The sequence below is a fragment of the Helianthus annuus genome, chromosome 16, assembly GCF_002127325.2.
Source record: "Helianthus annuus cultivar XRQ/B chromosome 16, HanXRQr2.0-SUNRISE, whole genome shotgun sequence".
In the NCBI taxonomy this organism is placed as follows: domain Eukaryota; kingdom Viridiplantae; phylum Streptophyta; class Magnoliopsida; order Asterales; family Asteraceae; genus Helianthus; species Helianthus annuus.
In genome coordinates, this window is record NC_035448.2 from 13,662,885 (window position 1) to 13,675,348 (window position 12,464).

The 12,464-nt window shown below is 39.5% G+C and overlaps 2 protein-coding genes across 2 annotated transcripts; both read left to right on the plus strand.

Moving 5' to 3' along the window:
• The first annotated feature begins 330 nt into the window (after positions 1–330).
• On the plus strand, positions 331–9,114 carry LOC110916950 (formin-like protein 20). The gene is made up of 4 exons (XM_022161591.2): positions 331–507; positions 1,674–2,374; positions 7,593–7,808; positions 7,894–9,114. Exons 1-4 carry the CDS (start codon positions 453–455, stop codon positions 8,932–8,934), a joined length of 2,013 nt encoding a protein of 670 aa, XP_022017283.1. The 5' UTR covers positions 331–452; the 3' UTR covers positions 8,935–9,114.
• A 975-nt stretch (positions 9,115–10,089) lies between these two features.
• On the plus strand, positions 10,090–12,075 carry LOC110918966 (receptor-like protein kinase HERK 1). The gene is made up of 2 exons (XM_022163242.1): positions 10,090–10,132; positions 10,790–12,075. Exons 1-2 carry the CDS (start codon positions 10,090–10,092, stop codon positions 12,073–12,075), a joined length of 1,329 nt encoding a protein of 442 aa, XP_022018934.1.
• Positions 12,076–12,464: the final 389 nt, after the last annotated feature.

Genomic DNA, 12,464 nt, shown 5'->3' on the forward strand with positions numbered 1-12,464 from the left:
TTCAACAAAGGTTAGGCATCCGGGTATACTTATAGGCAAAAGACCACCCACCCTCACGATTGTAGACAACGCTGGTGATTCAGACTTTCAGAGAAAAACCAACGCCCAAATGTCTGTGTGATAAAACCTCTGGCTCGCACATAACATTTTATCACGAGCAAGACTCCAACTGGTTTTAGAATTATTTTATATTTAGAATTTTGAAAAAGGTTTGGCCCTACAAATAATTTTCAACGGTCCCCCATTTCATATCTCTCTCCCTCCATTACTTCACCTATTTTAAATTCCCGCAAACCATGTCTCCATTGAATATATCTATACTCCATTAACTTCACACCAACTTTTGTATAGTCAACTGATAAGCTTTTAAAGGGGATCAATTGAACTTTTAAAGGGAAATCTCCCAATTGGATCGAAGAAATTTATTACTATTGGATCGGGTTGGGCATTAGATGGCGCTGCGGAAGCCGTCAGATCGACTCCTTGAGATCTCCGACAGGGTATACGGTACGCATCTAACTACCCCCTATAATGTTTCACTTATCTTCAAACAAACTCGTGATTTCTATTTTGAATGTTACTCAAATGGTTTGAACTTGACTAAGCTGTCAATGGTTGTTTTGTTTCGTAAGTTCTGTTAGATCTGCAAAACTTGCACAATTAGTTAATAATTTCAAGAAAGAGGAAGTTCCACTTTAATACATGGAATAAATATTCTACGAAAAAAAAAACAATATTTGGTATGTTCTGTTCAAGAATAATTTGCTATCCCCTGATATATATAAGGCGAAGCTTGAGATTTTCCGATCGGGGGCGGAAATCACTGTACCTAAAAATTTATATAAAACGGTGAGGTCGAAAACGTATATACCCAAAAACAATTATACGAAAACTACATATTTTCCACTACTGAACAAAAAGTTTGGGGATTGGCCGCCCCCTCCAGCCCCTTGAAAGCTTCACGGATGGGAGATGGGAAATGGGAAATGGGAAATGATTAAAATTTTGTTGCCTTGTTTTAACAGGCTAGTGTTAGGGTAACATGAATTTAGCTATACCTACTTTTTTTTATATTACACTTATATGTTGGATGAGTTCTGTTTAAACATGATGGAAAACATGTAAATAATACCAGTTACAGCAGACAGGCCAGCAGAGAATTCAGACAGAGATACAACCATTGAGTTAGACATACTTGTCAGGATGATCTGGTTCCTTCTTAGGGTGTAAAGTTATGATGGTGATGAAACCGAAACAAGGGAAGGTTTCGGTTTGGGAGAGAGAGCCGATTTGATGTTATGAGGGTTATGTGAATTGTGTAATTGTGTAACCCTTAAACTCTCTAATAATCTCCTTATATATACACCCAAGAGGAAACCTAATTAGTTAATAAGGGTAATATGGTCCATCAACAATTACCAACTAATTATTAATATGTTATTAATATATTTTGATCCAATATAATATAAATGATTATAATGGCTAAAAGAATAAATATTATATTAACAATATATTTAATCTCACATTATATTGTCTCATTAAAATGCCAAAACAACAATAAGCAAATAACAAGTAACCAAGTAACCGGGTAACAAGTTGCGCCGCAACCTCCTTTTGAAGTTACTGTATACTTACTTACTGATTTGAAGATTGATGTTAAAAATGGTTTGCAGTTTTGGATAGCTGCTTCTCAACTGAAGAACTTGAAGCAGATGAATACAAGGTCTACTTGGGTGGCATTGCAGCTGAACTTCAAGACTGCTATCCCAATTCATCTTTCATGCTTTTTAACTTCAAAGAAGGTGGCAGAAGGACCCACATATCATACATATTATCACAATACGATATTATAGTAGTGGAAAACCTTCAACAATATGAAGGGTGCCCATTGTTACCATTAGATACGATCAATGAATTTTTGAGAACTAGTGTAACCTGGCTCTCTAAAGCAGTTCAACAAAACGTGCTTCTAATGCACTGTGAAAAGGGTGGTTGGCCCACACTTGCATTTATGCTTGCAGCCCTTCTTGTGTTTAGAAAACAGTATGATACTGAACGAAAGACTCTTGAAATGGTGTATAAACACGCTCCTAGAGAGCTTCTTCATCTTGTAACACCTTTAAATCCACAGCCTTCTCAACTGAGGTATCTTCAGTACATATCCAGGAGAGGTTTTGGTCCATCTTGGTCGCCCATAGACGAACCATTAGCTTTGGATTGTATCATACTTAGATTCCTTCCTTTGTTTGGTGAAAAGGGTTGCAGACCTGTAGTTCGAATCTATGGTCAGGATTCATCTTCAACAGCCAATAGGGGCTCTAAGCTTTTGTTTACATCCTCCAAAACTAAAAAACAAGCCCGCTACTATCAACCGGTAAGTTTTTCAACCAATTAGTTAAGAGATGTTGCTTCCTTTCTAAGGATGCGTTATCATGTGTGTTTTGAATTGACTTTATGATTATATAAATAATAGAATCAGATAGTCAGCTTTGGTAGAACAGGCTGTTGAGGATAGCGTCGATCTGGATGTGTTTTTGTTTTGCTTTAAATAATGTGTCAATTAGTCAGCTGTAACAATATGGGCCATAGATGAAGAAATTGGTACAGAAGTTATAATTTTCATTAGAATGGAATGAGCACATATACATGAAAAAGAAAAGTTACAGAAGGAAACTATCCATAAATGGCAGAATGTAAATAACAAGCAATATATGGTTGGGAGAAGAATATGTGGTTTCGAATACTCCCCCTCAAGTTGGCGCATGTAAGTTTTGAATGCCCAAATTGTCAAGTAATGTTTCTAAAGAATGTGAACCGAGAGGCTTGGTAAATAAGTCAGCAATTTGATGTTTTGAGTCGATATGCATGGCTGTTATCTCCTTTTGCTCAACACGTTTGCGAACGAAATAGCAATCCATTTCAACGTGCTTCGTTCGTTCATGGAAGACGGGTTGTTAGCTATGTGTCTAGCCGCTTGATTATCACAAAACAATGGGAGATTGGGGCACTACCGATAGAAGCAAATAACTCGTCCTGGATCGTCTGCTAAACGGACACTCGAGCCAATCGGAATCACAATAAGCGACAAGTTGTACACCGCCTTCCATGGGTTAAAGAATGCCTTGCATGGCCGTTTCCTTCAAATAGTGAAGAACTCTAGTGGTGGCCTCCATGTGGTTTTGTCTTGGGTCTCCAACAAACTGGCCGAGGATATTGACGGAGTAGGTTATGTCTGGATGAGTAGCTTGTAAATAAAGTAAACGACCCACAAGCCTACGGTACTGATTTGCATCAACCTTCTCTTCGTCTTCTCCTTTGTCAAGTTAATTTTAAGTTCGCTTCCATTGGAAACGAACTAGGGCGGCATCCTTGAAGCCCACTGTCTTCGAGGATATCTAAGGTATACTTTCGAAGGTTGAGAACCAAGCCTTCAGATGTTTTTGCAACTTCAATACCTAAGAAGTACTTCAAGGAGTCGAAGTCTTTTATGCTGAATTCTTTGTCGAGGTGCGACTTGTTCTTCCTTATCTGCTCCAAGTCATTTCCCACGATGATTACGTCATCAACGTATATAAGAGCAACCACGAACACACTACCATTCTTGTATATGAACAAGGAGTGGTCAGCCTTTGATGGTTTGTAACCGAGACCAATTAGCGATTTTGTGAATTTGTGGTACCAATTTCTTAACACTTGTTTTAAACCGTAAACAGACTTCTTAAGCTTGCAAACTCTTGACTCACCCTTGTGGGATTTTCATGTAAACCTCCTCCTCTAAATCTCCATGTAAGAAGGCGTTATTTATGTCAAGTTTTTGGATTTCCCATTCCCGTTTAACGGCAATGGCGAGGAGGGTCTTTACGGTCACTAATTTAGCAACTGGAGCAAAAGTATCACGATAATCCACACCGTCCATTTGTTCGAAACCTTTTGCCACGAGTCTTGCTTTATACCTTTCCACCTCTTCATTTGGTTTGAATTTAACCTTGTACACCCATTTGGAATCAATGGCTTTGTTTCTCTTGGATAAGTTCTCGAGCGTCCACATTCCGTTTTGTTCAAGAGCTTGGATCTCTTTCTTCATTGCTTCATTCCACCTTTCATTTTGTGTCGTTTGATAAAAGGTTTTCGGCTCATCATGAGAGTTGATGGCGGACAAGAAAGCTTTATGAGCGTTAGAAAACTTTTTATATGAAATATAATGAGTTAAAGGGTGTACCGTGGAAGATACTTGATCGGAGTCGGGTTGCGATTAGTCAATCGATGGGGGAACTCTACTTGATTGTCATTTAGGTATTTAGGCGTCAATCTACTTCTTTTCTGTCTTACTCATTCGGATTCTTCATGCACATTAAATGGTTCTTCATTTGCAATTCCATCATCCAAATGCATTTCATTTGTGTCACCTTGCATGCATGGTTCTGTTTGCATGCCTTGGGTGTTGTTCTCCAAGTGAGCATGTTCCTCACTTTCATTTGTTTGCACATGCACTCCCTCTGTGTCTATATTTTTGGTGGGGTGCTCAGAATCATGAAATTGAGTAATTGGGTGGACATGTTCAAAAATCTCAGGTTCATGAGTTTGGATTTTTTGTTCCAACTTTGCAAAATGGAATGCATCCTCTACAAATCTTACATCCCTAGTCATCACCATTTTTCTTTGTTCAAGGTCATAGACTTTGTAACCCTTTTTACCATATGGATATTGGATAGCCTAAAAACACACCCGGCTTTCCTCTTGGTTCAAACTTATCCCCATTCGTTTCCATATTTCTATAGTAAGCCAATCATCCAAAAACCTGCATATGATCATACCCGTGTTTGAGTCCTAATAAGACTTCATAAGGAATTTTGCCGTCTATGGTTTTGGATGGCAAATGGTTCACTATATATGTGGCTATTAGAATGTATTCTCCCTAAAAGGTCATCGGGAGACTAGCTTCAAACCGTAAGGCCCGTGCAATCTTTAAGAGGTGTCTATGTTTTCGTTCTACTACCCCATTTTGTTGTGACGTATGAGCGCAAGTCATATCTAAAGCGGTTCCTTGTTCGGTATAAAAATGAGTCATGTGATTTGATACGATTCACCACCATTGTCACACTTTGAATGCATTTTCCGAACTGTGTCTTGACCATTTTATAAAAATGAATTAAACAAGTACTCGCCTCATATTTATGTATAAGTAAATATATCCATACCACCCTACTATAGTCATCAACTATCGTTAGGAAGTAATTAGCACCCGTAACTCCGTAAGTGATGGTCTCCTATTCTTGCCCTAAATGTCACAATGGATCATATCAAAACATTCATTTGTCTTAATAAAACTAACCGGACAAGGTAGACGAGTAAGTTTTTCTTTGTTACAAGAATCACACACTTTGTCTTTGAAATTTAAAGAAACACCTTTGAGAAAGTTAACATGAGACAATTTCATGTTTGAAGCATGCCCAAGTCACTTGTGCCATGAATCAACCGTCACCATCATCGCCTTCCTTTCTTCCTTTATTTCCCCATTCGATGGAGACTTCCATGACAATTACCCGCCCAATCAAGTTCCCCGTCTTCAAGCCATGTAATACAAAGAAGTCAGGAAAAAAGGTTACTGCACAATCAAGATCTCTAGTTAACCTTCGAACAGAAAAGAGATTGCATGTAAAGTTTGGTACAAGTAGAACTCCTCCAATTTTCACTCCCTTTTTGAAAACGAATTCGCCTTTCCCTTTAACAGGAATGGCCTCCCCATTTGGGATTGTGGCCGGTCTTTCCTGTGCACCCATGGTTATGTTTTCAAACAAATTCTTTGGATGTGTTATATGTTCTGTTGTACCCGTATCGACAACCCAATCACAATCTGTATTCATTCGACTTGCAATATTTGCTATAGCGGGTTCCTCTCGTTTCCACCAAACAATTTCAAGAAGCTCTTGTACTGCTCCGATGTGATACCCGGTATCGGACACGAACCAGTTTCAGTTTCAGTCTTGACCATCGCAGCTCTCGGCTTGGGTTTGTCTCTCTTTTCCTTTCTGGCCACCACTCCGGGTATCGAACTCTTTTAAAGCATCCATCTTTGGTGTGTCCATCTCTTCCACAAAAAGTTCAAGGATCTTTTTAGTCTTTTGCCATCCTTTCATTTGTTGGTTTCTGCTCCCTTCACGTTGCCCTTGGTAAGCTTGGAAAGTAGCAGCCTCTTGAGTGGGTCCTTTGGATGTGGTAATAAAACATTGTCGTTCATCTTCGGACACCAAATGGTAGGCTGTACCCAATGTTGGTATGGGTTTTATGGCTAATATCTGGGTTCTGATGACACCAAATTGGTCATCAAGTCCCATGAGGAACTCATACATTTTCCCCTTTTTCTTCAATTCTTCAAGTTTCTTTCCGAGCCCACATGTACAACCGTCACATCAGCATCGAGGTGTCGGTAAAACCGACTCCAATTCATCCCACAAGCTTCGCAACTTTGTGTAATATGCCATAACCATCGACCCATCTTTCCGTGTTCGTGTTAATGATTGCTTGTTAACCGTTCTTGCAAATCTGTCCATGTCTCTGCCGCCATCTTGGCGTATTTCACACTGTTGTGAATCTCCTTTTCCATGGCCGTTGTTAGCCAGCCTTTAATCATTGCGTCGCAACGCATCCAAGGCATGTATTTAACAGACTCCATCTCCGGTTTCTTGATCGAGCCATCAACAAAGCCAACCTTATTCTTGGCGAATAAGAAATTCATCATTTCCTGCGCCCAATCGTCGTAGTTTTTGTCGGTAAGCAAATCATTTATGTGCATTTTCTTGGGGTAATTGGAAGTGTGTATATAGAAAGGAGAGGTTTGGTCGATTGCCTCTCCTTCATTCTTGTTTTTCTGAGCTTCGTCTCCGGCCATTAGAACAGCCGATTAGGGTTTTGTTTTGTTTGAGGATCGGTATCGCTCTGATACCATGAAGAAATTGGTACAGAAGTTATAAGTTTCATTAGAATGGAATGAGTACATATACGTGAAAAGAGAAGTTACAGAAGGAGGCAGAATGTAAATAATAAGCAATATGGTTTCCAATAATAGAAGATAGTGTTTAATTGAATGTGCTTTTACCATGTAAGTTTTTGTAAACAGATAATCACTTGTTTAAAAGCGTCACATATCCTTATCATTTACATAATTTGTTCATACATTGTGAAAAAAAGGACATACTTTTTGTGTCTTTGAAATCAAGGTTAGAAGAAGAGATATTTTTTGAACAACATTAAATAACTCTTAAATACCACCTAACCTTGCACTTGCAAGGATTTGAATCCACACCACTTTTGTGAGAGGCAATCACCATACCAATAGACCACTAGGTCATGGGTAGAAGAAGGCATAATTAGGTAATTTTATTTTACCCTTTGTTAATCAGTTGCAACTGGTTTTAAACTAATTATTAGAAATTGATTATTTGCCTCTTAAATTAACAGATGCAGAATATGTTTCTCCGAGCAGTAAAAACTGATTTTTGTGACTACAAATCAAAATAATCACATAATAATCCCCTGATATGAGGCAAATCTAAACAAACCCCTGATAGAATCTTATGGCTTTGTGATTGCAGGAACAATGTGAGTTGGTGAAAATTGATGTTCATCACTGTGTTCAAGGAGATGTGGTTCTTGAATGCATACATTTGGATCATGATAGGGAGGAAACGATATTTAGAGTAATGTTTAACACAACATATGTGCGAAGCCATATATTAATGTTGAATCGTGATGATGTTGATGTTATGTGGGATGCAAGAAACCGGATGCCAAAGAACTTTAGAGCAGAGGTAGGCCTTTGGTACTTTTTTCATGCCAAGTATGGCTTTATTTTGGAAACTCTAGAAGTTGAATGCATACTTATACATGTATCAGGTATTGTTTTCCGATGCTGATGCTCTACTATCTACTCCACCTCCACCACCCCCACCCCCACCCCCACCCCCATCTTCAAGAGCTACATTGCCTCAAATGACGGCACCCTTCTTGAAGGAGTTTGAACATCTTAAAATCCAACTGGAAGAAATAAAATCAGCCACTGACAACTTTGGTGTAAACAAATTCATCGGAAGTGGTGGATTCGGGAAGGTATATCAAGGAGAAGTTTCTCACTCCAATGGGAAAAGCATGTGTGCTTTTAAGTGTCTAGATACAAGGTATGGGCAAGGAGAGCCTGAGTTCCTAAAGGAAATCATGATGCTTTCTGATTATAAGCACAAAAATCTCATCTCTCTACTGGGTTTTTGCGACGAGGGTGGTGAGAAGATACTTGTGTATGAGTATGCTTCTAATGGGAGCCTTGATCGTCATTTAAGTTCTAATCTTCTTACATGGAGGCAACGCATCAAGATATGCCTTGATGCTGCAAGAGGAATAAGCTTCCTTCATGATGACAATGGCTCAAGGCAAAGAGTTATTCATCGAGATATAAAAAGTTCCAACATCCTCCTGGATGATAGTTGGAACGCCAAAGTTTCTGACATGGGACTGTCTAAAACAGGACCTGCTAATCAACCGCACACATTTGTTATCACCCGCAATATTGTTGGTACCCCTGGGTACTGTGACCCACAATATATGAATTCATACACTCTATCAAAAGAATCAGACGTATACTCATTTGGCGTCGTCTTATTTGAAGTTTTATGTGGAAGATTATGTTGTACTTATAGCAACGGCAAGTTAGATAAAATTTTGGTGCCTACATGGAAAAGGGCTTACATAGAGAAGAAATTACAGGAGATTGTCTTTAAAAATCTAACAAAACCAATGGACTCCACTTCTTTGGAAATATTTTCAGGCATTGCATTTCAGTGTTTACAGGAATATCGTGAAGATCGGCCAAAGATGGCAGACATTGTAGAAAAGCTGGAGACTGCACTTGAATTTGAATTTCGATCAGAAGCAGCCAAATAACTATGAAGATGGACTTGAGGCATGAAAATGCTTCTCTCCAAAGGGGTCTTTTCTAATGGCTAGTTTTCTTTAGCATGTTATTTTTCAAATCTAGACACCAGCTAGAAGAACTAATTCTATTTATCTAATGGACCATAGTATTCATTAAATTTATCTAATACAAATTTAACTAATACAATATGTTTCTTATGCACAACATGCAAGGATTTGCCATTAACTATCGCTAGGGCTGTCCAAAAAGCTCGCGGCTCGGAGGTCGCTCGAATTTAGCTCGGAAAAAGCTCGCTCGATATGGCTCGGTTTGAAAGTGAGCCGAGCCGGCTCGGCTCGGTTAGAAAGTGAGCCTAGCTCGGCTCGGCTCGTGACGAGCCAAATTTGCTCGGTTTGGCTCGTTTGGTAGCTCGGCTCGGCTTAGCTCGAATTATTTTACTTATAATATATTTTATTGATATATACGTATAATATATTACAAAAAAAGTTATTATTATTTACATGTATTTAAGCTTGTAGTTTGATATATATGACATATTTATAGGTTGATTGTCGTGCTAATAAACAAATATTGTATTTACTTGAAATATAAAACTTATTTTGCGTTGTTGAACGTGATTTTGGCTTGTAATGTATTAGGTTGAACTTATTTTGAATAATTTCTTTTGAAGTATTGAATAATATTTTAGAATACTGAATTTTGAGAGCTATGTATTAATTTTTATTTTTTAAAATCGAGACAAACCAAGCCGAACCGAGCCAACTCGGTTTAAAACCAAGCCGAACCCAAGCTTAGATTTTTAGCTCGGTTTCAAATCTGAGCCGAGCCGAGTCAGCTCAATTTATAATCGAGCCGAGCCCGAGCTTGCCCTAGCTCGGCTCGGCTCGGCTCATGAACAACCCTAACTACCGCTTCATATACGAATTTTTGATTGAATTTAACAGAAGATGGATAAATGATTATAAGCTTTAACTAATATTTTGTTCTCATAATCATCTATATTAGCTAATCAAGTTAGCAACCTTTAAAAGGGATCCTTTCAACAACTTTTATATATCATTTCATGAGAAAACCTCAACTTTAGAGTTTATTTTAGATGTGATGACGGGGGTAGCTTAAGACAAAATAAAATGACTAAAATACTTGAGTGTTTAAAGGCTTAAATGGTTCGAAGGTTAAAAAGTCGTGGAAGTGAAGTAAAGCAGTGTGAGAACAGTAGATTGGCACATCTCCGAATCACTTCACCAACCTACTAGCCGCAAAAGCAACGCAGGTCTGCAGAGCACACTCTATTATCCAGGGGTCAAAAGGCTTTAACCCCCGAAAGGGTAAGCCCCTCAGTGCAAGCAGGAACACTACTCAAAAGCATTCTTCTTTGGGAGATGCCTTCTCCTATATATGTGACACTTCATTTACTTCCTGGGACATTGCAAGCCAGTCTTGACTTCACGAAATCTCTGGTCATACATCATCAATACTTGCTTCTCGCAAGATACTTCCTTGTCACTTCCAACACACACATATTGTTTGCTCCTTCATCCAAATCTGAACACATTTCAGAAGAGGATCCACAGCAAACAATAAGAATAAAACTATTGAACCTCCTTCCACGTCTTGCAAACGTGGGGGGACCCCACGACCTGCGTTAGGCAAAATTGAACCCTTCAACCCTTTTGCCTAATCAGCCAAGCTACTATATTTGGTCTAATATTTGTTGCATCAACAAGTTGGCGCCCACCGTGGGGCTACGCCACTATTTTTCTCCAAAAAGACCTAGTAGTGTAGCTCCATTCTCTTGAAATTACCATGTCCGAAAGTGGATCTCCCGGGGAAGTGAACCAGGTTCCTAACACTTCCGCTCAGGTGCTAGCCAAGCTCAGGCGGCTACACCTGCTTCCTTCTCAACACTAGGAGGCACCCCGGAGTTCCTAACTTTCAGTACACCTACTCCGTCCAGATCAGGGGTTCCTTCTCCTAATGTTGGTGTCACTAGCGCTCCGTCACATGTCGAGCTTACCCCGGAGGGGGTCGCCAACAATTTCCTTGAGTTGAGGTCCCTTCTCAACCAATATGTGAGTAAAGAAAGGGACAAGGGAGTGAGAATCCGTCTGGACTATGACGAACCAGAGCCGACGTTGTCTCCTGGACCTCCACCACCCCCACCCCCACCCCCACCCCCATCTTCAAGAGCTACATTGCCTCAAATGACGGCACCCTTCTTGAAGGAGTTTGAACATCTTAAAATCCAACTGGAAGAAATAAAATCAGCCACTGACAACTTTGGTGTAAACAAATTCATCGGAAGTGGTGGATTCGGGAAGGTATATCAAGGAGAAGTTTCTCACTCCAATGGGAAAAGCATGTGTGCTTTTAAGTGTCTAGATACAAGGTATGGGCAAGGAGAGCCTGAGTTCCTAAAGGAAATCATGATGCTTTCTGATTATAAGCACAAAAATCTCATCTCTCTACTGGGTTTTTGCGACGAGGGTGGTGAGAAGATACTTGTGTATGAGTATGCTTCTAATGGGAGCCTTGATCGTCATTTAAGTTCTAATCTTCTTACATGGAGGCAACGCATCAAGATATGCCTTGATGCTGCAAGAGGAATAAGCTTCCTTCATGATGACAATGGCTCAAGGCAAAGAGTTATTCATCGAGATATAAAAAGTTCCAACATCCTCCTGGATGATAGTTGGAACGCCAAAGTTTCTGACATGGGACTGTCTAAAACAGGACCTGCTAATCAACCGCACACATTTGTTATCACCCGCAATATTGTTGGTACCCCTGGGTACTGTGACCCACAATATATGAATTCATACACTCTATCAAAAGAATCAGACGTATACTCATTTGGCGTCGTCTTATTTGAAGTTTTATGTGGAAGATTATGTTGTACTTATAGCAACGGCAAGTTAGATAAAATTTTGGTGCCTACATGGAAAAGGGCTTACATAGAGAAGAAATTACAGGAGATTGTCTTTAAAAATCTAACAAAACCAATGGACTCCACTTCTTTGGAAATATTTTCAGGCATTGCATTTCAGTGTTTACAGGAATATCGTGAAGATCGGCCAAAGATGGCAGACATTGTAGAAAAGCTGGAGACTGCACTTGAATTTGAATTTCGATCAGAAGCAGCCAAATAACTATGAAGATGGACTTGAGGCATGAAAATGCTTCTCTCCAAAGGGGTCTTTTCTAATGGCTAGTTTTCTTTAGCATGTTATTTTTCAAATCTAGACACCAGCTAGAAGAACTAATTCTATTTATCTAATGGACCATAGTATTCATTAAATTTATCTAATACAAATTTAACTAATACAATATGTTTCTTATGCACAACATGCAAGGATTTGCCATTAACTATCGCTAGGGCTGTCCAAAAAGCTCGCGGCTCGGAGGTCGCTCGAATTTAGCTCGGAAAAAGCTCGCTCGATATGGCTCGGTTTGAAAGTGAGCCGAGCCGGCTCGGCTCGGTTAGAAAGTGAGCCTAGCTCGGCTCGGCTCGTGACGAGCCAAATTTGCTCGGTTTGGC

Coding starts and splice junctions, on each gene's coding strand:
- LOC110916950 (XM_022161591.2), top strand. CDS start 453: ATGGCGCTGCGGAAGCCGTCAGATCGACTCCTTGAGATCTCCGACAGG. Junction 508..1,673: donor GATCTCCGACAGGGTATACG/GTACGCATCTAA, acceptor AATGGTTTGCAG/TTTTGGATAGCTGCTTCTCA. Junction 7,809..7,893: donor CAAAGAACTTTAGAGCAGAG/GTAGGCCTTTGG, acceptor TACATGTATCAG/GTATTGTTTTCCGATGCTGA.
- LOC110918966 (XM_022163242.1), top strand. CDS start 10,090: ATGGTTCGAAGGTTAAAAAGTCGTGGAAGTGAAGTAAAGCAGT. Junction 10,133..10,789: donor TGGAAGTGAAGTAAAGCAGT/GTGAGAACAGTA, acceptor ACTTCCGCTCAG/GTGCTAGCCAAGCTCAGGCG.